This window comes from Trachurus japonicus, chromosome 21, assembly GCF_045865225.1.
Source record: "Trachurus japonicus isolate A0001 chromosome 21, Traja_1.0".
Taxonomy (NCBI): domain Eukaryota; kingdom Metazoa; phylum Chordata; class Actinopteri; order Carangiformes; family Carangidae; genus Trachurus; species Trachurus japonicus.
Window position 1 is genome coordinate 24,073,512 of NC_140927.1, and position 23,861 is coordinate 24,097,372.

The 23,861-nt window shown below is 42.4% G+C and overlaps 2 protein-coding genes across 2 annotated transcripts in view; one reads left to right on the forward strand and one right to left on the reverse strand.

Moving 5' to 3' along the window:
- Positions 1 to 1,341: 1,341 nt before the first annotated feature.
- On the reverse strand, positions 1,342 to 3,652 carry dnajc15 (DnaJ (Hsp40) homolog, subfamily C, member 15). Its single transcript, XM_085764333.1, has 6 exons — positions 3,527 to 3,652; positions 2,591 to 2,642; positions 2,420 to 2,496; positions 2,059 to 2,135; positions 1,885 to 1,955; positions 1,342 to 1,679 (listed from the first exon to the last, which is right to left on the reverse strand). Exons 1-6 carry the CDS (start codon positions 3,629 to 3,631, stop codon positions 1,609 to 1,611), a joined length of 453 nt encoding a protein of 150 aa, XP_085620459.1. The 5' UTR covers positions 3,632 to 3,652; the 3' UTR covers positions 1,342 to 1,608.
- A 4,748-nt stretch (positions 3,653 to 8,400) lies between these two features.
- plekhm3 (pleckstrin homology domain containing M3) overlaps positions 8,401 to 23,861 on the forward strand; it is a 48,887-nt gene continuing 33,426 nt past the window's right edge. Inside the window, exons 1-4 of the mRNA XM_085765017.1 lie at positions 8,401 to 8,471; positions 11,159 to 12,226; positions 20,676 to 21,523; positions 22,018 to 22,357. Coding sequence (XP_085621143.1) covers positions 11,686 to 12,226; positions 20,676 to 21,523; positions 22,018 to 22,357 — 1,729 coding nt within the window. The 5' untranslated portion in view covers positions 8,401 to 8,471; positions 11,159 to 11,685. The remainder of the gene's footprint in view (positions 8,472 to 11,158; positions 12,227 to 20,675; positions 21,524 to 22,017; positions 22,358 to 23,861) is intronic.

Consider the following 23,861-nt stretch of genomic DNA (forward strand, 5'->3'; position numbering starts at 1 on the left):
TCCAAATGAGCTTTTCTTGGTAAGAGACCAAACTGTCACAGCAGAGAGGGAGAGAGAGTGAGAGGTTCAGGGACCTCAGACTGGAGGAGTGTTGAGTGCTGAGGTCACAGAGCAGCAGCGTTAACAGCGTCCGTCCCTGATTGGCTGGTGACACTGAGAAACAAGCAGCTGAGCCGAAGTCACTGTCACTGTGTGAACCCCTTTAGTCTCCTCAGACCAGGATATATGGATATACATTTGGCCTTGGCTGTTTTAACACTACGTATTATTACTTTAGAGAAGATATTTTATAGTAAAATGCACTTTTCTTGCTGTAAAAACTCCTTTTTCAAACTTCCAGCTGACTGAAACCACTGCACCAAAAGCCTGTGCTGCGGTCTAAAGTAGGAGAGGAAGCGAAATATGTGATTTAATGTGAGTGGAAACACTGACCAAGGACAAATGAGATGATTTATTTTAGCCCTTAGTTTTGACTTGAGGCCGATTTCTTGTTGCAATGGTCTCTGGGACTTGTATGCATCCACGGTGCTTTCATCTCTTCAGACTCCAGAGGCTCTGATCACTTTGCTGCTCTTAATAAACCCTCTGCCTTCATGATCGATATCAAACCTGTGCCGTTCACCCGGGTCCAGACTAAACCACAGGGCCTGCTGGCAGTCATGCATATATATGTGTGTAAATGAGTATGTGTGTGTGTGTGTACAGACAGACCGGGTGCACTGAGACCAGTTCTACCGACACGGTGACATCATAATAATAATTATAAGAGATTCAGTTTCTATTTATTTGACTGTTTTTCCGAGCAAACCTCTGTCATTCGTTTCCAATAACTGCTGCTGTTGAGTGTAACTGTTAAACGCTACGTCTTGCTCTCTGCCCATTCAGTCCAATAACATACAGTGACATCAGTATGACCTCATCCCCTAAATAAAGAAGCTTTTTGAAGCCGCTGTCTGACGTGACTTTTTTTGATCGGCTTTTTTTTTTTGTTTTAAATTCATCACAATTTTTTAGTTTTCACTAAGAAACTATGTATTGATAGACACAGGAACAAAGTTTATGTTTATAAAGCATCCGGAGACCATATTAAGATGCTGAAGGTTTTTTCAAACCTCCTCAGGACTCATGGATCATACGACAGCTGCTGTGGCCGCACTGCTTACAAACACAGAGGTTTAAAACATACGTACAACTATTTTCAAAGTTTATTTAACAAAACAAAACAATTTACTGTTAAACTTATTCACTGTTAAACATGGAAATATTACAATTTGTTATTCTAATTAAATAGAATACATAATTTACATGCTGACACATGTGCACTTGTAACAAAATGCTCTTGTTGAAATGATCTTTTTAAGCAGGCGTACAACAGTTACCGCTTGAAAATAACTGTAGAGCATTTCCTACCACTGACTTGCATATTTAAATGTTCTGCAGGCTGACACATACAGTTTATGATGTATATATATTGTATATATTGTGTTGTTCTGTTGTCTTCCAGGAGCCAGAGCGGAGGTCCAGGTCCAGATGTGGCGCAGCTGATGTTGGTACCGATGATGAACAGAAGTGATGGGGAATCTTTAAAGTGTTTGTAAACGGTGCAGGTCATCGCCGGATGTCCTTGTCCAAAAGGTCTTTGGCCTCGTTGATCTTAGCAGCGAGATACGGTGACCCACCTGTACACACACAAACACAACCGTTAGTCTGATTTTATATTAACACACGACACTGCACTTCCATTGAAATGCTCTCACATTTTAACCATCTGTATCTGACAGCTGAGTTTTGTCTTTAGCATTTTGAGGGTCGGACGTAGAAATGAATGGAGGCAAATTGAAACATGGCCTTGGTTTAGCAGCAGCAGCAGCACTGTTGTTTTACCTTTATCTGGATGGTTCAGGACCATGATCCTTCGATGGGCCTCGCGCACCTTGGCCTTAGTGCTGGTTGGACTGGAGATAAAGTATATGAAATATTCATGTAATCAATTATAACACACAGGTAGAGGTAAAATCTTTTTTTTAAATGCTTTATTATCAAATCTCATTTCATTACCTGATGCCAAGAACAAGGCTGGCCTCTCGTTTGGACATCTTCTGCTCAAAACCTCCTTTGTAATACGATGAGAAAGCCTGAGAGGAGCAATAAAAACACTGCTTATTAATAGTCTGAAAGTAACTAAAAACTTTGGGATGGATTACATTCAGTTTAATTTGTAATTTTATACCATAAACTCTTAAAATGTGAGAAAATGCCAGGCTCAACTCTAAGGTATCTCAAGTGTTTCTTTCAACCATCTACAAAAAATAAAAATGCAACTAAGATAGAGACACTCTTGTAACTAATCCATATAGCAAACAAATCAAAGTGAGATAAGGTAATGAATATGAAAGTCAGAGGTTAATTAATAACTCACTGATGCTGTGGGCATCTTCTTGACAGTTTCAGAGAAAACTTGTCCTAGAGGCTTCCACAGCTGGAAGGCATAACGACCTGTCGACACATCAAACACACACTTGTATTTTAAAAGGAAGCAGCAAAAAGCAAAGTGGGAACAATTTCTCTAAAACAAATATATTCTTCTTACCTGCAAAACCTGCAGCAGCCACACCAAGACCGACTGCGATCAAAGTCCCTCCCTGTGACCAAAACAAAACAAAAAACACGGGGTCACACAGGTCAAATACAATAACACAGCATCAGTGTGTCCTGTGTTTTTTGATATTGTAGAAATGAGAATAACCGCTCCAGTAAAGTTTATTAAACTTAAGTGCATATGTTCATAAGTCAAAAAGAATGTATTCCATTGCTGCGATATCATACAGATTTTGTAATGTAATAGATCAAATTCAGTTGACTAATTAGCCTAAAATTTCTAAATGATTGATGGATTGATTGATTTGACTCCATGGAGGAATCTAAGTGAATTGACACATGTAGTATTTAATGGCTTTATTAAGTTGGACAGTGGCCTGCCCTATTAGTATACAGAGTGCCAATACAGTTTTACATCAATAATGATTAAATTAAGTGTCGTGTTGATGTATTTTGCTTGGTAAAATGGGTGAACTAAATAGTTATAGCTGCCAATTAACATGAGATTTATGTCAATTGACTTATCCATTACCGTTTTAACTCTAAAGGGCTTTTATCAGACTGATGATGAAGTCAGACTGTGTCTTGTTAGATAAATTAAAATTAGACCAGGAACTAGAGACATCTTTAACTTACCTCCTGTTATTCATAATGACTCTAAACTAAGTCATGTGGTTTTAACAGTAATGGCTTATTAAAAACAAATAAACTAAATGCTGACGGATATCTAAACAAGAAAAGGTGACAAAATCAACACCAAACAAATTTAACTTAATGTCCCTGATGCAACAGCACTGTCTGTCAGGCTGTAGCGGTCATTGCGGTTAAGTTACCCAACAGACACTTCAGCAGGTGACAGAGGAAACACCTTTATTTCGTTTGGAGCTGCAGCTCCACAACCGTCTGCATGGAGGCAGCGGACACTCACCAGCCGCCGGTCGATCTCCGCGTCGCTCCGGGCCGTTTGTTTGGGAGCGTATTCAGCATATCTCATCATGTCACCTCCGTCCATCGCTGCGCTGCCGCTCGCCATGTTGTCCCCGTGCTGCTGCTACGTCAGCGAAGCGCATCCGGTTATACCTTTCAAAATAAGACCGAAGCACTTCCGGTTTAAACGTTATTGTATATTCTAAAATACGTTAGTTAATAGATTTTTTTTATTTTTTAAATTCGTCCTATGAAAGAAAAAAGGTTTATTTGTATTTATTTAGCTGGATTATCAAAACCATCCTTTAACCGTCAAAGCATTGCGGATCAAATGTTGCAATTTCATATTAAAGCCACTAGATGGAGCCATTGAGAAGTGAAACATGTGCCATAAAAATGCTGTTGTGTGTATTTGCACAGAATAATATATTGTGGACAATATTTACTGATAAATATTGTTTTCTGTTTTTTTTTTTATTATTATTATTGTTTGTGTTGCACTTAAAGCCAGCAACAGCAATGTCATGTTAATGTCTTTGTGTATAGGCTATTTGTGCTTGTATTCATGCTTTTTTTCTTTATATTTGTGGCTGAATTGTATTACTGTAATATAGTGATATAATTTCATTATTCTAATGATCTTTCTTCATTATTTGCTTTTGTCACATTATCATGTTTTGGGTTTTCTTATCTGTGTTTGTTTGTAAATTGTATATTCTCATTCATATATAGGCTACAGTAGCCCATATACTGTAGTATGTGCCCGTATCTGTTGCATATGTTTGTGAGTTTTATTTGGATGCGTTTGTACTTGATATATGTTTCTATATGTGTTTCTCTTTGAGCTTTTATGTGAGTGTGTGTGTGTGTGTGTGTGTGTGTGTGTGTGTGTGTGTGTGTGTGTGTGTGTGTGTATACAGGTGTACTCTGCGGCCCTTTTGGACCCTCGACATGATTAGGGGTCCAGCAGGAGTCTCAGAGCAGGGAGCAGGAGCACACAGGAGCTGATGGAGTCCTGAGGCTGGAGCTGGTTTCTATTGTCCCCAGTAATTGGATTTGGTCTGGGAGGAGAGATGACTGCCAGTGAGAGGCTGCGATCATTAGGTGTGAATGAGACGTGTGGTGCCTGGGCTGAACACACACAGATTGGTATTGTGCTATTCAATAGGCACCACACACACACACACACACACACACACACACACACACACGTCCACACTGATCTGGTCCAAACTGAAATTGTATGTCAAACTGTTTTATACCTTTTACCTGTATTTTCAGACCTTTTTTTAATTAGCACACCTCCCCACTGAAACATTAAAAGTAAGAAAACTAAATTATTCTTATAGTCACTTCACTGTGTAGAGGAGGGTCTCATGAAGCAAGACTAGCAGTTAAGACAGACACTGTCAGGTTTTTTAGCACAGAACTCCATTGTTGTCTGTGTTTTATGACAGTGGTTTGTCCATTAGGGCATTCCTGTTGTAAACGCACCTGTATTTTGCCCTTTATGTCTTTACCTGTTTTGTCTGTCACCTGTATCGTTTGAATGTGTCTTTCATACGTGGGAAAGTGCTGGTAGCTTAGTTTGTTATGCTTGTACTGTAGCCAAGACACTCAGTGTAGGCTACTGCAACTTAAACTTGTGGAAACTGGTTGTGAAGTTTGTTTGTTTATTTAATCGACAGTTATAGAGCAACATTATCATTAATTTAAGGTCACATATCTGGTGGGAACGGCTTCCTGCTACAGCCACACATGCATCAAAACAGCAAATTTACAGGATAGAAAATTCTAAGTTCTGTTTAACTGAGTGAAGCTGCAGATTTGCATGATAAATCTCTGTAGGTTAATTCACCTGCGACTCCTTCACATTATTTTTTCATACATAGTTGGAATATTGGTATTACTTGTTTTAGAAAAACAAAAACAAATGGACAAAACACAATAAAACATATTCACCTCTTTCTCTTTGACAACATGCTGTAGGCTACACTGCATTTCGAGAAAGTAGCCAATTACATGCGCAAGCAATTTAATAAAATAGGCAACTAATTTCTAATGCAAATACAGGAGGAAATGAAGTTTAAAGTACCTTTTAACATTGTGAGAGAAGAAGTGTTAAACTTGTACTGATTACTTCTGTCTCTTGACTTTGTCTGTTTACATTTGTTGTCAGATGATGAAGATTGTGCCTGTGAAAGTCTGTTTTGAATAGGAGAGGGCAGTGATTTATGTGATAGCCTGAGATTATTGATGGTAGATAAGAACATACAGTAAAGGTTGGTCAATTTTGATGTAATCAATAGGTGCATACTGAGCATTGAGTTCATGGAGTAATGTTTTTTTTTTGTAATACTGTAACAGCAACACAAACAAACACTTGTAACACTTACTTGTCTTTTAATGATCCCTCTATCAAACCTCTCAGCTGTGCACAGGTTTGCATTATAGGGTTGAGCAGATTATTTGCATGTTAGAGAATTAGCCTGTGTTTTTGTGAGTGTGCATGTCCAAGTTATTCTCAGCGAGGGAGAAACATTTACTGAACACACATATACACGTGCAACGTTTCCATGGGGACCAAGCAGCCACTCTGTTCTTCAATAGCGGGTGAGTGTGTGGAGGTAGACTGCTATTGTGTTGTGTGTGTGTGTGTGTGTGTGTGTGTGTGTGTGTGTGTGTGTGTGTGTGTGTGTGTGTGTGTGTGTGTGTGTGTGTGTGTGTGTGTGTGTGTGTGTTCGGGGGGTCGGGGTGGCGGTTCGAGAGGGGTTAGGGGGAGCAGTATTAAACAACACACTAGACAGATGAAAGCACTGCACATCCTTAAATCTAATCATAATTTAGTCATCACTAGAAGATGGTATGATCAAAATAAAGCAGGAAATAGGCAAGACTGACAGGACAGAGAGATACCTGAGTGCACGAGTCAAGGGAAGGGAGCTGTGAGATTGCTTTTATATAGAAAATGATGGAGCCTCATGGACAGAGATGGTCTTATTCCTCAAGCTTAGGCAAAGGCACTTAGCCTAAAAGGATTTCTAAAGCTCAGATGTAGCCACTGCTACTGCTGCAAACACAGTGGCTTAGTCTTAACCACCAAAATCTGAACCGCCATTCATGCCTTTTATATGTAAAAATATATGACCAAACAAATTACAAAAGCTAAATGGAAATGGGACGTAAAAAGGGCCAAAAATGTAACACAATTTTCTTTATTAAATGTTTCAAAGCGGGGAAAAAATGATTCATAGGCAAAGAAAAGAATTTTCTCTGTCTTGCAAACATGTTTCCAAATTGAACAAATCCTGAAAAAAAGCAAGAGAAACATCCAGAGATAATCAGAACTGGTTCATACCTGAGATGTGTATAAGTATTATTGTGCAACAAGTAGCATAGAAGAGCCTCATTGAGGAGCCCTGACCCTCCTCACCTCCACTGTGGGCAACTTTTTTTTTTTTTTTTGAAATTAGACAAAGAGCACTCAGAGAAAAGATGAGGAGAGAGGGAGGCGGAGTGGGTCCATCTGGGGTTTTTCGCAAATGAGCCTTTGAAAGCCAATAATGATATTTCTTAGATTAGAGCTACTGATAATAAGTAATTTGCACTGATATTTGCACACAATCAAATTTACCTTGTCTGACGCATATGGCAAATCATTCATTCAGAGAGAGCATCTGTCTTTTGCACTGTTTGACAACAGGGTATTATAAAGATGTTGTGTATGTAGATATTCATTTTCTTAAAGTGAACAGCCAGAGTAGTTGTAATTCACAGATTTCATATAAATCTAATCAACAGCAGTGTGCATCTGCGATAATGGTGGTGGAAAATATTGATTTGCAGATGTGTGTTATTAATAGCCCTTTAAAGTCCTTTTCTGACCCCATGTACTATCATTCATCAGCCGATGTTGAAAACACAGGTTGGAGGAGAGTCGCTGTGTCCCTCTTGAATGATGCTTCCCTCTTTCGGACTGACCCCCTGGGTGCTGGGGCAGCTTCAAGCAGCCCATTAGGGAGAAACTATTTTCCACCTCTGCTTTGTCCTCCACTCCTCTTCTTCTTCTTCCCATCTTGGTAAAACTCGTCTGTTGAAAGTGTTAGAGCAGATGTGAACGCAACCTTTCTTTGTGAGACTGAAACAGTACTGATCATGTCCTTACCGCATTTAATCATACTGGAAAATAATGGAAATGCCCTGGTGTATAAAACCTAAAATGAAACTTAATGCAGAATAAGAATGATGATCTTATGTTATTTTGAGGGAAGGATGTTTTTTTGATTTGCATATTTATGTCATTATATTGGCTGTTGGTCAAGTCAAATAGCCTACCTTTAAATGCATGTATTGCATTTATTGTAATGATCTTTAATTGTCATTGGAGAAAATATATTATAGTGTAGCAGAAAATGGAACCACACATACTTTTTAATTTTACTCAAGAACAAGAACTCAAGTAGCTACTGTATGTAATAGGTTTGAGGTACTTGTGCTGTAGCTACATGAGTATTTTTCATAGAGATTATAATTTCTACCTCAAAATTTGTATTTGATGAGTTTAATTTGTTGCTGATTCAAATTATTAGGTCAAAAATTCAATGTAAAAGATTTTATGATGTCTAGAAGGTTAAGATCATATAAAACTACACAGCAATGTTTTAAGTGACAAAAAGATTAAAGGATTTGATATATCAAACCTATATTACAATATATCTATATGTGATCTAAAGTGAGACATTCGGCATGATAAATGCTTTAAATTCTACTACTTTCCATATATTTTTATGAATTAATCCCTGGTGTTCATATAAATTAACAACTTTATCTGTATGTGTCATGTATGAGCGCTGCCCGGAACCTTTCTCATGAAGCCTCAGTTTCACCCGGAGGACTTCACCGCGGCCGGACAGACTGTCAAATGACATAATGGTAAACACAGTAAGGTGAGTCTGGATTTATCATTTACAGCTTGAGCAGCAGGGCACCAAGTTTCACAATTCAGTCCAGATCCTCGGGGTCATAGATTTTAAAGTCGAGCGAGCGAACAGTTATTGTTTTATTATTATCCCGGGTTAAAGCGACGACATTGTTGTTCGAGGATGGAGAGAAGCTAACAACGTTAGCATCGAGCTAAGTAGCCCGACTCACTAACTGGCGATAAAAACAACAACTACAACAACAAACAGGCCTTTACTCGGCCAGTGGTCACCGGTTTTAGAGACAAATACACGATGTATGTGTGTGTTTTCTTTGTTGACATAAAGTGTGTGTGTGTGTGTGTGTGTGTGTGTGTGTGTGTGTGTGTGTGTGAGGAGTGAGGTAGCGCACACACACATATCAGGTGTATATGAGGCTCAGGAGGAGCGGAACTGACCGTGGTTTCACCTCTGTCACTGTTTACTGCTCAGTGCTGCTGACTCCGTGTTTACACACACACACACACACACACACACACACACACACACACACACACACACACACACACACACACACACACTGCACTGAGGCTTGGCTATTTCTGTCTGGGCTTTAACACAACACAGCTGACTGACACTGACACTGAAGGTGCTCGCACCGGGGCTCTCTGCTGCTCAGTGGAGACCGGGGTGGGGGTCTCCTCAGGAGCGGCTCTGGTTCTTAAAGGGATGGTTCAACATTTTTGGTAGATTCGCCTATTTGCTATAATCCCTATAGTCATAGCAGTAGGTTGATCACCTTTAATTATCGGTGCATGTTGTTTTGAGATCGGCGGGGCAGAGACGTGAGCTGCTCAGTGAACACAGTGGAGGTGAACGGTACAGGTTCCCTGTCCCTCATCAAACTCATTAAATGCACAATCCAACAACTCCAAAACGCTCTGGTGGACAAGTTATGACCTGCACATTTGCCACGCTATGAGATAATCTTGTAACATCACGAGACAGAGTTGTTTTCAAGGCAAATGCGTAGCCGGAACTACTTTCCAGACATGGCTGCTGGGCAAAGTGATTTTAAAAGCACAAGTAGGGAATATTTGCTTCATGTGTCGTAATGTTGCAGAATTATATATGATTATTTCATAGCATGGTGAATGTGCATGTCACAACTTCTCCACCAGAGCATTTGGGAGTTGTTGGATTGTGTATTTGATTAGTTTTGTACCTGTACCATTCACCTCCATCGTGTTCACTGAGCAGCTTGTGTCATGCCCCGCGGATCTCAAAACAACGTGCACCAATAATTAAAGGTAATGAACCTACTGCTATGACTATAGGGATTATTATGGCAATAGGTGAATTTGCCAAAATGTTGAACTATCCCTCTAAGGCTGCAGAGAAGTGGACAGTCATTCAGATAGTGAAAGTGAAACCAGGGATAAGTATTGATCAGAGAATATCTGATTTGTCCAGTCTAGTTATTTGGCTGTTTTCCTTGTGGTGACCACAGAGTCCAGATTGTCGTGCTGTATCTTAGTCATGTTTTCGAAAAAAAAAAATCACCACTGAGAGAGAGAGAAGTGATTTGTGCTTTATCATTATTACCTCATCACTCACCGATCACGCTGCTCTACTCTGTGCTTTCCCAGCTGATGTGGCCTGTAATGGTTTGACGGCACGAGTGAGTCGAGTTGGGGGTTTTGTGGGAAGATCGATGAGTAACTTTCCAACGATGATGTTATGTCAGGGCTGCAGTCAGATGATGTCATTGTTAATATGTCAGTGTTACAAGATGTCATCTCTGCTGTAGTGAGTGAGAGTTTGTTTTTTTTGTGTTTATCCAATGGAATTCAATGGGAAATATAATTTTAGACGAAGGCGACTTAAATAGAAACTGATTCTCATCAAAGATCCGTTGCTTCATTGTGATGTTGGTGCTCTTTAAAGGCACAGATACCTTGGAGCTATGCAGCAGCTGGTTGTGTGCTCTTAACTCCTGTCTGTGAGCTTAATAATGCATGTTGCTGTGACATCTGTGATAATACCTTTTTTTTTTTTTTAATCTCTAACAAATTATCATGAATAAATCGTAAGTAGTATTCGATATGTTGGTCGGCTGACGGGACATTGAATTAGTGCAGTGATGTAATGGCCTTTAAATAATTGATACGTGAAGAAAAGTAAAAGAGGCTGCTCTTTAGGAGAGGGGAAAATCAATGATGAGGAGAGAGAGCGCACAAATGAGAAAGATAGAGGTATAGACAGACAGAGAGAGAGGGAGAGACGGAGAGAGAGACGGAGGAGTGGAGGGAATGAGAAGAGACAGGCGGTCAGGCAGATGGATGCGAACCCCACCCAGGCCTGTTTCCTCTTTGCCTGCCCAGTCCAGTGATAAGCAGCAGAGGAGGAAGTCAAGTATTATTTCATCAGGAGATGTGAGGAAGAGTCCGTGAAGCTCCAGTGTGAGTGTGATAGTGATGATGAAGATGATGAAGAGGCTGCAGGTGGGTTTGTAGGTTGATGCTTAAACTTGAGGCTTCAAGATCGTAGCTGCATCCGTCTCTTCTCTTCACTGTGAGCCGGCACCTGGAGCATGAGCTGGTGGATTATTGTGTGTGTTTTTTTTCTGTCAGCTGTGTTTCCATTCTTTGTGTTTATTTCAGTGAACTTCCTCTTTTACTATTTCCTCATCCTCTCTCTTCCCGTTGTTACAGCCAATCCACAGACGACAGACATCACCCGATGCTCTCACAGCCACCTGATGGGCCAAAGCAGCACCGCTACTACCACTACTACTACTACTAAAGCTGACTGTCAGTTTTGGCTTCGCCCCCTTTACAGTTCGTCTGCGGTTGCTGAACATCTCAGACAGAGCCGAGGGATTGCATCGTTTTGTAGCCTGAAGTGTGTGTGGATCTGGCTAAGTATCCCTTCGCCGTCCAAATTGGCTCGATCTGGAGGGTCTCAAGCTGCTGCCAGTCTTGTTTACCTCTGGCGTTCTTCCCCTGAGGTCGAGACGCACGGTTGAAAAGGAAGACTTAACCCTGGACGAGGGCCCTGTGCCTTGTGGCGAGGAGCGGGACTTGGCTTTGTGAGCTCGTCAGTGAAACCTAAAAGACTTGTGTTTGTCCAGCTGGCAGCCAAGTTTGCTTTGTCGGACATGTGCATGCTGCTGAACGGGTTTCTGTGCCCATTTTGGAAAACTATCTTCTTGTGAGGTTTCACAGCTCAGGGTCGGGTCATGGAGGGTCTCGAGCAGCTGGACATGGTGGGCGACATCAGCCCGGCGCTGGAGGCCACCGAGGACTTCATCCACTGCATGGACGGGATCCAGGGCCAGGGTCCGAGCCAGGTGCAGACGACGGGGGGGAAAGCCCAGCCGCCCCGGCAGCCCAAGCAGCTGCAGGAGGTGTCCAGCGCCGCGTTGGGGAAGCTGAGCTCCAGCGGCGTTTGGAACCTGCTGGCCGGAGAGCAGCCGGAGGTGGGGCCGCTGGGCCTGGCGTGGGCCGACAACTTCAGCGTGTTGGGGCTGGGGATGGGGGTGGGCCTGAGGCACGGCAAGAGGAGCCGGGCGCGCTCCACCAACGACCTGGCCGCTCACACCAAGGAGTGCACCGCCAACAACGCCGCCAACGCCTCCTCGTCCAACGCGGTCTTCAAGAAGGGACACAACCGGTCCAGGTCGGACGTCCACTACCGGCCGTCGGCCTACACGGACAACGGGCTGCCCACCGTCGACTGCAACACCCTGAAGAACATGATCCTCAACCACCAGCAGGATGGTGAGTTCACCTACTGTACGGGTTGTTGTGAATTTATCGAAAAGTCGGTTTTCAGCTGTCGAACGGTTTAGTTCATCTTTTGGTTTTTCAAAAGTTTCAAAGATATAATGATGAAATGAAAAAAAAAGTAACTGTGTGGACATTTTTGAGCTTCATATTTGGATGTACAGAAATCTGACCACTTTGTTTTTCACATCCGACAGGTGTCGAACGTGTCTAAAATGTGAATAATTATAAAAGTAATTTATAGGTTGAATATCACCTCATATTCTCATTTTTGTGTATTTTGTGAAAATGCAGATCCTGTAGTATTTTTTATAACTTTACAAACAATGTTTTAATCTCCTTATGCATTAGAAACCAAGTGTAGGTTCTGAGGCTGAGACTTTTTTGGATTATAAAGAGTTAGGGTTAGGGGTAAAGTTATGCTCATGTAGCCCAAAATCACATTAGATCTGTTTGTAGTCACTGCAGTAATATTGCAGGTAAAGTGTCCAAAAAAGTGCAACTAAATAAGAAGTGCTTCCTGGCCATTTTACATTATTTTAGGTTATGTAGTGCACATTCAGAAATTAAATTTTGTTTTTGACGTATGACATATATTATGAATTAAGACTTTATCCGTATCCCTCTCCGTATTGGAAAGCCATTGATGTTAAAGGTAAGAAAAGTCCCAGATGGGATTGATCAGGTTGATTGGGTGGAGTCTTTACAAGTCCAAAATATCGACCCTAAGGGCCTGTCCCATTTCTCCACACTTGGCTGAGTGTGCTTGGTTACGCACACACTTTGGTGACGTTTTGCTGGTGGAATGTACATTTGCATTATAAGTATGTATTAAGTGGCCAAGCGTGCGGGGAGATTTAAAAGCAGTTGGGACACACTTGACCACTGCAGCCTGTCATCTGAGCGCTGTTGTGCACACTAGCACAACTCCAACACACACACACACACACACACACACACACACAGCACAGCAACAGTTTTCATAAACAGTGCTGCTCATTTACTCCAAAAGTGTCTCTAGTATGCACAATATTCGAATCATAAATGTGTAAGTCCAACTGCGTAAGTGAAAAAAAAAATGGAGCGTGATGAAAAATATTCACATAAGTTATAATCAATAGAGAAAATGTATAATTACGTGATAACACGTCAAAAATGATCAGATGTAAAAGTAAACGAAGCCTAAAGACAACAAAAGTGAAACTGAGGGGCGGTGCGTGGCGCAGTGGTTGAGACGGCCGCCCCATGTGGAGGCTATGGTCCTTGCCGCGGGCCCCGGTTCGGATCCCGCGTCAGGCAGCCCTTTCCTGCATGTCTATTCCCCCTCTCTCTGCCTCCCCCTTTCCTGTCTATCTCTACTGATCTATCAAATAAAAAAGCCAAAAAAAGCCAAAAAAGCCAAAAAACAAAACAAAACAAAACATAACAAAAAAACTGAAACTGAAAAATATGAGATAAAAGTGGGCTATATAAAATATGAGATTAAAAAGTTATAAGTATGGGATAGAAAGTCAAATTCATTTTATTGAAATGTATTCAATGGCGTTTCTCAAATGTGGCTTGTGGCTCCCGGTGACGACAGACTTCACCAGCAGTGCATTGTGGGATTTATACTTGGCCAAACACCGCTCCGATATGGTCTTAACGTGTAAGTGTGGGTAAAGTGCAAATCAAGCACGCTGCACTTTCGGTCGTTGGAGAAGTGGGACACACTTGTGCACTGACACTAAGCCCATGAACGCACACGCCAAGTGCTATTGGGACAGACCCTGAACCTTCCATCATTGCAGTGGTCACCGACTTGATTTCCTGAAATAATTTCTCCTGTGTCCGTCACGTCACACCACCATGTGATCAGAGCCATACGAGTTGACTCTGATGCAGTCAGATCCACTCAGGTATGAAACACGTCGACACACCCAGCAGAGGCCTGTGGTGCTAAAATGAGACTGATGTGACGAGACAGCGCAGGATTTAATTTGGACCTGGAGTGAAGAACTCTATTCTGGGTGATGCAGCGTAGATGGGACACTGTTTCTGAGGGAACATGTCGCTGGGAAGTTTGTTTTTTTAAATATTTCAGTGCTGTGGGCGCCATAAACCAACAAACACACAAACACAACCATCATGACAGACAGACGCATCAAAACCTGAACAAATAACAATCCACTCTCTGCAAAATGCATTAAAGCTAAGTGGGGGGAAAATGTATGCTTTATTGATTCGGGTGAACTCACACTTTAATCTTGTTTGATTTTTCCTAATTAGGTTTACAGTGTGGAGAGCTGTTGACTCATTATACCCGACGCCATGTCCTCAGGTGACAAACTCATTAAACCTGAAGTATTCCCTGTCTCAAGCCCCAAAAAAAGGTGGGCCGGCTCCTACCTGTCGGGAACACGCACGCACACACGCACGCCACGCACGCACGCCACGCACGCACGCCACGCACCTCCTCCTCCTCGCTGATCGCCCCTGTCCATTCACTGGGAGGCTTTCTCAGCCTTTTGAGAGGCTTTTGGAGGACAGAAGTCCAGGACTATTTGTTGCTGCAGATCGAGGCGTATGCTCTACTTATGTTGAAGCATCCTCAGAGAAAGCAATAATGACAGAAGATGATGATAAGTTGAAATGACACAGCTGTGCTATGACAGTCAGTATTCAGGCAGAGAGCTCAACACACACACACACACACATGCACGCACACACACACACACACACACACACACACACACACACCATTTGTTTGTGTGTGTTTTGGCCATCTGAAGGCCTAAGGAGATCCTGAGGGATCCTGAGGGATAATAGCCTGTAATCCTGTCAGCAAATGGACTCAAATGAGGCGAGAGAAGAGGCAACCCAATTACCCGGCTCCTAACACTGGCAGGATTATTTAGTATTAGCATATGTGTGAAAAGGCATCAGGTTATTTAGTTTGGCTCCATGTGTATTGAAAGCAGAGAAGTAGGAAAAGGACGGTAATAAGCAGAAGGCAGAGTGATTTGGCTCGGCCCTCGCTATGTCTCTTCATTCACGCCGAAGAAAGTGGCCTGTTTGCCTTTCCATTAGTGACAGCTGGGGATGTTTAGATGGTAAATGGAGATGATGATGATGATGATGATGATCATTATTATTATATACAGAATGTGTATATGAGACCAAACTGTCTTTATTAAAGAACTCCAAGGGCTGCAGTAATCTGTTTCATATATTATTATTAAGGTCCATTTTTGGTAGCAAGAATTCCTTGTTAATTTTATTTTCATTTTTAAAAAATCAATATTTATGCAACAGCTTTTGTTACATTTACATTTACTCATTTGGTAGACGCTTTTATCCAAAGCTTCAGTGCAGTAGGAATCGTTGTGTAAATATTAAGTAGTACATCTTTTTAATAAGTGCAAGGAGAGACTGTGTTAAGGAGCTGCACCTCGAGTACAAAGCAAGTCAGGCCTGTTGGGGTTTTAGGAGAGGAAGTCCTCCTGGAAAAGATGGTTTTTCAGGAGTTTCTTTAAGATACAGAAGGACAGAAGGAAAGTCTGGACTGAGATTGTTGTTGTGTGCAGGGACGGCAACGTCAGACGACCGTGCTGGGAGGAGGGCTGAGTCTGAGAAGAAGCATAAGGCTGTGTGATTGAATTCAAGTAGAGGAGAAACAGAAGTCACTGTGAATTTAAGCTGAGACATTAGTGACAGGATCACTGGAGGTGGATGAACGACGACAGCTTTTGATGTCAAATGATGCACCTGTTAATCAAACAGCTTGGTTATAAACTTGTAAAAACTATGGAGCTCACTAAGCTGCAGAACTAAACACACATAAATTGCACATTTTTATTTGTTCAAATGTACCTCAAAGGGGTTTATGGACTGGTAGTTCAACAGGAAGCTACTCAAAGAGTCTTGTGTGGAATGAAAATGGGATTTTGTGTTGGTGACCCATAGGTGTAATTAACTGCCTAATGGTGCGTTCAAGATACAAAGTGCTACAAATATTTCTCTCAGTGTTTTTTAAGCAAGTTTGACCAGTGATGCGTCTTTGGTCTTTGTTTGTTATCTACAAATAACCAACAGACTTGTTCCCTGACTCACAATATGAGTGTTTGCCAAACAATGCACACTGACTCTTCATGTTTGTGTGTGCGTGTATGTGTACACAGATGTGCATACATACAGTAAAGTCTCATCTTAGGTCATTGCCAAAGCAGCTCCTGTTGTAGATTTTGAAATTTGGTACAAACCCTGAGCACAGACTGAAATCTGAAGACTGGACAACCGACATGTAAAGATGGTTTCTCATGACTCTTTTTAGTTTGAAGCTGAAAAGAAACATAAACTTTATGAAACCATACATTATTATGAATATTGGATATCTTACATGTAATAATTATTATCTTCTATTTCTAATTTCAGGCTAATTTTCCACCAGGTTTGCTCCAGAAATCAAACAGTGACTGTCCTAAAATGAAATAAGAGTTATCCATAATAATAGTAGCCTAATAATAAAACTTTATAACACCTTTTAAAAACACAGGTTACAAAGTGCCTTACCACAGCATAAAAAACTACACAGGAAGATTAAACACCAAAAACACAATACATGCATACACAAATCCCACCCAGGTCACACAAAAAAAAAGAAAAGAAAAAAAAAGCGCATTTTAAATAGTTTTTTTTTCTTTTCCGATCAGACATTGTCCAGAGAAAAGGTTAAGCCGGCTCACTCATTGGTTAGGAAGTTCACGACCGGGACAGAAGGCCTTAAGTCCCCATAGTTGCATCTGGGTTGAGAAAGTGTCAAGCGAATTTGCGAAATTGCATTTTGATTTATGGTGGGTGGGACTAAAACTTATTGTCCTGGGCCCTTCCTGAAAGTTTAAGGCCAATGTTGTCTCACCTTTTTCTTTCTTTTCAGAGTTTAACTGCAGGTCAGTGTTGTCAGCGGTCATGACACAGTGGTAGGACGTCACGGCACCTTTGACTCTTTCAATCGATTATATTACCAAATCACACCGTACGTGTTATTAAAGTCTTAAAAAGTCTTGAATGTATTTTTCTGAGCATCTGGAGGTTCCTTCTCCTGCTCTCTGCATATGATAATTGCCTCCCCCACAATCTGGGGGCGAGTTTGCTTGTTTTAAAGCATAAATGGAGGTTTTTTGTCGAGGGCAGCAGTGGCGACTGGAGAGTTAAGTCTGAGAGGAGCGGTGTTAATTCTGGGCGAAGGCTTGCATGCGTATATTAGACTATTACTGCGAGTGTGATGTCAAAACCTACCAGGTGGAGATGAAGGCTAATTGAACAGAGCAGTTTTCTTCGCCACTGTGCCTAATTCTCATCTCGACCCTCCCAAGCGTGGAGACTGCCAATCAGCCCACGACTTGATTCCTGCTAAACTTATTAGCATATTCATTTGTTCCTTTAGCGGGAGAAAGGTTTGTTAACATGCAAAGTCCGAGACGTGGAGCGACGCCGTGTCTGCTGCTGTTTCGATAAGATTGATGAGGCGCTTGGCTTGACTCGCCACCCCTTTAGTTAGATTTTTAGCTTTTTTCAGCATGTGAAGGGAACAAAACGCAATATATGTCAATTAGGCTGCTTCTGGTCGGGGGTTTACAATTAAATCCGACTGGCTGTGGGGGAGGCTGTAAGTGATTGTTGTTGTTTTTTTTTTAGTGAACCTGTCTACCCACTTAGCATTGTTTTGAAGCTTTGCAGGTATAAGTACGTCAAAATGTTAAACGCAGGGCTGCAGTCGTTTGAGAAGTGGGAGTTAATAGACATCTGGGTGACGTATCACCGGGGTTTAGATTAGTTTTAGATGAAATACTGTCTGAACAACAACTGTATATAAACAGCAGGTCTAAAAAAAAAAGCTTTCCCTGTATCACCAAATTTATCTCTGTCTTATTTTAGACACATTATGCAAATCTCCAAATCAGTGCATGTGCAGCTCATAAAATAGGTTTTAGTATCGACTCTCGGTTTCATCTGAAGTCCTAAAGATTCTTCCGTCTGTCACTGGTTTCATCCTGCACCTTGAAGCTTTTTCTGGATCGTTGTAGCAGGTGTAGCTCGTCTCTCTTTCTGCTTTTCATCGTGGAGGTTTGAGATTAAAAACAAAACAGGAACTTTTTAACAATGATGAAATCTCTGTCGGTGTTTGGTTTCACTGAGCAACGCAAAAAACACATTAGTGTGACTCGAGTTCTCATACATTCACCCACAGGTCACTGGCGTGTGGTTGAAGTTTGTTTTTTCGAGAAGGATCTGGAAGTCGGCCAGAGCTGAATCATTGCTACATCTCAAGTGTGGTTTTAATGGGATGGTTTGGGGTTTTTTTGACGCCGGGTTGTGTGAGGCCTCATGAATAGTTTGTGCATTACCTGCAGTAGATTCTGTTTACTGTGCCTCCAGGCTCAGAAATGTGTAATACACCCACAGCAGCCCGATGTTAGTTCAAGTCAGTGTCCCATGTTGAATTATTTTCAGTGTTTTATCTTTTTAAAAAAAAACCCAACATATTCCTTTGCACAAGCTTAGCTGTGGCTCTGTGGATGCACTTGTGAGTAGGAATACAGCAGCTCAACTTGCAGGATGAGGCAAATAGACCTGAATCATCTACCACAGTCACTGATTTGCCTTGTAAGCACTTTAAAATCTAGTACTTTTGGGTAGCTCTGCCTTATTAGCACTGCTTTATTGCAGCTGTGTTTGTATTGTATTTGTGTGCGATATTATAATGTTTGTATGTTTGTGATATTGGTTTTATGTTTTCTTTTATGTCTGGGAAAACACTGAAACCATGGATGGAAACTAGCAGTTGTGCTAAATCCGGTGTATTTACGACAATCTTGTGTTGTACATCCATTAATATACACAGTCCCATTCAAATAAACGAATGAATGTAATTAAATGAAAATGATTTTGGTGCACAAGACACTCATTTGTGTCTGGGTCTGATTGGGGTGACAAAATTGAGAATTTCTAAATGAAGAAGTATGCATGGATGGACCTCCAGTCCCTTTTTATTTTAGGCTTTATAAACCATGTGAAACAAAAAAATCTTCGTCATGGCAGTATGTTTTTTACAGACTTTAAAATACATGTGAAGGAAAATTTTGAATTTTCCAAACACACCACTATCTCAGGAGAAGAGTGAGGTGTAAAACAAACGTCCCCGAGCAGCAGACTGTGGTGGATCTGGGGAGGAAAAGCCAAAATAGAGGGAGGGGTGCGCCTCCGGCTCTTAGATTAGGAGAGTGGGACAGTTTGCCTTAGTGGCCTCTTTAACAATGCTGTTTCTTCCTGACTTGGTGACATTAACTCTCTGAGAGGAGCTCGTGCGGACGGCTATCTCCTACCAAAATACAAACGCTCAGGTCTGAGCTGCAAGTTTCTGATAAGCTACCTTTATGTAGGAAACTGGCCCGTGTAGATTGTGGTTCCTAAAGAGGCGTGGTGTGACGTCGTGTTTGACGAAGCTGCGTGTGCAAACCAAGAGGAGAAGAATGATGTAGGTCGCTGCCGTGTCAGAAATGTCACAGCACAAGAGAGGGATTGTGAGTAATATGAATGGATGTGAGCCATTGTTTGTGCCCACAGGGGATCGGATCAACTGTGTCTGGTTGGAAGGTGTCTTTTTTTAAATAGAAAACTACATCTTGTTTAAAAAAGGAAAATCCAAGGCACTCTTCTTCAATAATATAAAAAGCCTTTATTTATACAATGGCTATATTGAATAAAAACATTTGAGTGGGTTACAGCCCACGCGTTTCAGCAGAAGAGCACCTTCGTCATGTTTTGAACCTTCTGAGCACTCTGAAATTTTTCCCTTTTTTCTTACTACATCTTGTTTCTCTTGTTTTCAGCTTGAACACACAAACATTACTCATAGGGGTGTGCCAAAAAATCGATTCACATAAGAATTGCAATTCTCATTTAATACGATTCAGAATCGATATAAAATGTCCTAAAATCGATTTTAAAAGATAAAAAAAATTAAACAAATCTGTTGGCTGTCGGCCTCCATTTCCTGAGAATTTAAAAGGCAGCATGTTTAACTGCACTATTTTAAATAAAGAGGCACTTTTAATTTTGTTACTTAAGCAATATGTGATATTGCTTTTATGCAACAGTTTCAACAATTCCATCTAAGCATGGATAAATGTTTAAAACTCAATAAATGTGAAAAAGACACTTTAGTCATTCTGTCTTGCAAAGCAGACTGGAGTAGATCATGAGGATCCTTTGCACACCGATAGACTGAAGCAGAAATCATTATGAATCAAATCGTTTTGAATCGAAAATTGATTTTGGATCGAATCGTAGCTCCAAAAATCAGAATCGAATCTAATCGAATCGTGAGATAGTGAAAGATTCCCACCCCCAATTACTCATCTGTATCACTTCTCCCCCTCCTCTCCTCTGTGTCTCTGTCCAGCTGATAAAAGCAGCAGCAGCAGCAGTGTGGTGAAGCAGGGCGAGATGGAGCAGCGCGAGGGGCCCTGGGGCCGCTGGACGCCCTGCCACGTCGAGCTGACGCCGTGCGAGCTCCGGCTGTACACGCTGGACAGCAGCGCCAACCGCCAGCTGGGCACCGCCTACTCTCTGTCTCACTGCCAGAGCGTCATCTCGCCAGCACCCTGCAGCCAGCCGGCCCAGATCGCCCAGTCCGCCGCCGCCGCCGCCGACCACCAACGCACGCTGCAGGCTTTGTTCTTCAACAACAGCACCCGTCTGCAGCTGAAGGCGGCCAGCCAATGGGAGGCGATGGAGTGGCGGCGCATCATGTGGGAGAAGGTGCAGGCGGCCAGACCCGCGAGGCAGCAGGAGAACCGCCAGCAGCGTAAGGCCGGAGCGGAGAAACAACAGGTCAAGGCCAAGTTCCCCGCGCCCATGTCGCCCTCCTCCTCGCCCTCGCCGTCGGGGCTCGACACGCGGCCCGACGGCGAGAGCGACACCCCGACCACGGCGGAGGAGGCCTCGCACGCTCTCCTTCTTCAGACTAGTTCTGGCGTCTTGTGCAGACCCACCACGCTCCCTCTGTTCACGCAGCGCTGCCAGGACGTCCTCAAGGCCGGGCTGCTCCACCAGCTCATGGACCAGAACAACTGGCGGACCTTCACCTTCGTCCTGACCAGGTCCGCGCTCCAAGCCTTCCCCACCGAGGGCCGCGGCTCCGTGGCCAAGCCCGTCCTCCAGCTCTCCCTGGCCTCCTGCTTGGCCGTGCAGCAGGATCAGGAACCGGACAACGGAGGGCCGTGGACGGACAGACGGGAACGCTTCCAGGTAGGGGTGTCACGATTACTTGTTTTCACAATTAATCGCGGTATTAAACGCCACAATTAATTAATTAATCGTAAAGATTCATAAATACCGTCACTTTCCAAAAAAGATAATCTTGAAACCATATCGGCAGATCAGCACGCAAGTAAAGGTAAATGTACAGATACTGGTCCATTTACCTAATGTAACACTGAATTGGTAGGAATTTAAATGTTAACGTGTCATTTGTAATAAAAAATAAGATTAAAATAAAGTTAAACATTTGGTATAGATGACAATTAATGACTTGAATATTTCAAACACTTCCCCTTGGGGATTAATAATTGGTCTATATTAATAGATACTTAAATATTTTGTGTAAATATTTTGACTATATTTGATTTTACATATTCATAGTGTTGTGAAATGAATTAATGCATAATAATTGTGATAATCGTAATACTGTGATTATTTCTCTGACAATAAAAAATCTATAATCGTGACATCCCTACTTCCAGGTGGTTTTCTCAAAGGAGGTGCTCCGACTCCGGGCGGAGGATCACCTGAAGGCGCAGGAGTGGGTGGAGGCCCTGCAGGAGGCGGCGGGAGCGCAGAGGCCGCCTGCACAGGAAGAGGAACAAGAAGAAGAAGGAGGAGGAGGAGGAGGAGGAGGAGGAGTGGCAGGAGAAGAAGCTCCAGGCCCCCAGGCGGTGCTGCTGAGGGCGAAACCCACACGTGAGCGGAGGCACCGGGAGGCGCAGAGAGCCAAGAGGCAGTCGGTCACCACCAGCTTCCTCAGTATACTCACCTGTCTGGCTGTGGAGAAGGGACTCACTGCTCAGAGCTTCAGATGTGCAGGTGAGACGCACACAACCACACACACACAACCACACACACAAACACGCCCTTAATTATGTGCCTTAAAGCAGATATCAGTGGCACGGCCGTTTCGGCTAATGCTGTGTTCAAGGCAGGCTTTTGAAACCGTAAGTTACAGCTTCAAGTCACAACTACGACTTGGTAGCGTTCCAGGTAACCCGTAGCTCGTGTTTTTACCGTCCTGTTGTCTGTGAAAGTTCCCTATAACGGCCACTCGTAACTTCCGACCCGTGAACTCGTACCAGATCGAACTGGTATGACTTCACAGGAAGGAAAAACACAAAGTACGAGTTTCCTTGAACGCACCATGAGTTAGCAGCCCCCGCCCTTGTCAGGCATCAATTGGTCCTCGTGCTACGTCACCACATTCACGCGCATCCCTTGGCTGCACACACAGCCCTTCATGCCGTTCTCTCCCCTCATTGGATAACACTTGTATCCCACAAGGAAAATTTTCTCCTCGGGTTACAGCAGAGCAGAGTGACGGAGAGACTCGTGTTTAGGCTGAAATACTTCATGTAAGTGATTGCTGACGGAAAATAGGACTATTTAGGACTTATATTAACAAAAACATTCCACTGATATCTGCTTTAAAGGGATAGTTCAACATTTTGGCAAATTGGCCCATTGCCATAATCCCTATAGATTTAGCAGTAGGTTCGTTACCTTTAATTGTCGCTACAAGCTGTTTTTAGAACGGCGGAGCAGAGTCGTGAGCTGCTCAGAGCTACGCTACGGAGGCTCATGGGATTTCTTGGTTTCCCTCATCAAACTCAAATACACAATTCAACAACTCCAAAACGCTCTGGTGGACAAGTTGTGACCTGCACATTCACCACGCTATGAGATAATAACGGAACGTTACGAGACAGAGTTGTTTTAGAGGGAAATGCAAAGACTGCTTGCTGAAAAATTGCCCCCGATGGGAACGCACATCAGCTGTTTTGCATGAATTTACCTGGATTATGGAATATGGCAATGGGCCATTTTGCCAAAATGTTGAACTATCCCTTTAAGCTAACATGATTTCACCATATTGCAGCTAATTGGCTCACAAGACATTGTATTATTGGTACATAGACATATTTTTGCACTGGTCTCATGAAACTGTTATAAATTTGTTGCCTATACTATCCGATTTTTTTGTCCGTCTGTTTACATGTTTTATTGAAGTGACCCATATCTGGTATCTACATTTACACCTGCTTTGCTTGTGCGAAACGACCCGCATGCGTAGACGCGGTTGGCTACCAAAGCGGAAGAGGAAGTCAGCTGGCCAAGCTGCAGAAAAACAACACACGCTGTCATCAATATGCGCTATCAACACATTATTGATGACGTACTGTACGACTCGCTTTGCCAGGGAATATCTGATCCGTCTATTTAGACTGCAGAGGCGTTGCCGGATATCCAATTTGTATCTGATTTGCTTCCACATATAATTGGGGCCTGAATCCGATCTGACAATATCCGATATCATGCG

Excerpts from the sequence above, each read along its gene's own strand:
- dnajc15 (XM_085764333.1), bottom strand. The coding sequence starts at position 3,631 with ATGGCGAGCGGCAGCGCAGCGATGGACGGAGGTGACATGATGAGATAT. Across the intron at positions 2,497-2,590 it reads GGCTGCTGCAGGTTTTGCAG|GTCGTTATGCCTTCCAGCTG; the intron begins GTAAGAAGAATA and ends ATGTGTCGACAG. Across the intron at positions 1,680-1,884 it reads CCTGAACCATCCAGATAAAG|GTGGGTCACCGTATCTCGCT; the intron begins GTAAAACAACAG and ends GTGTGTGTACAG.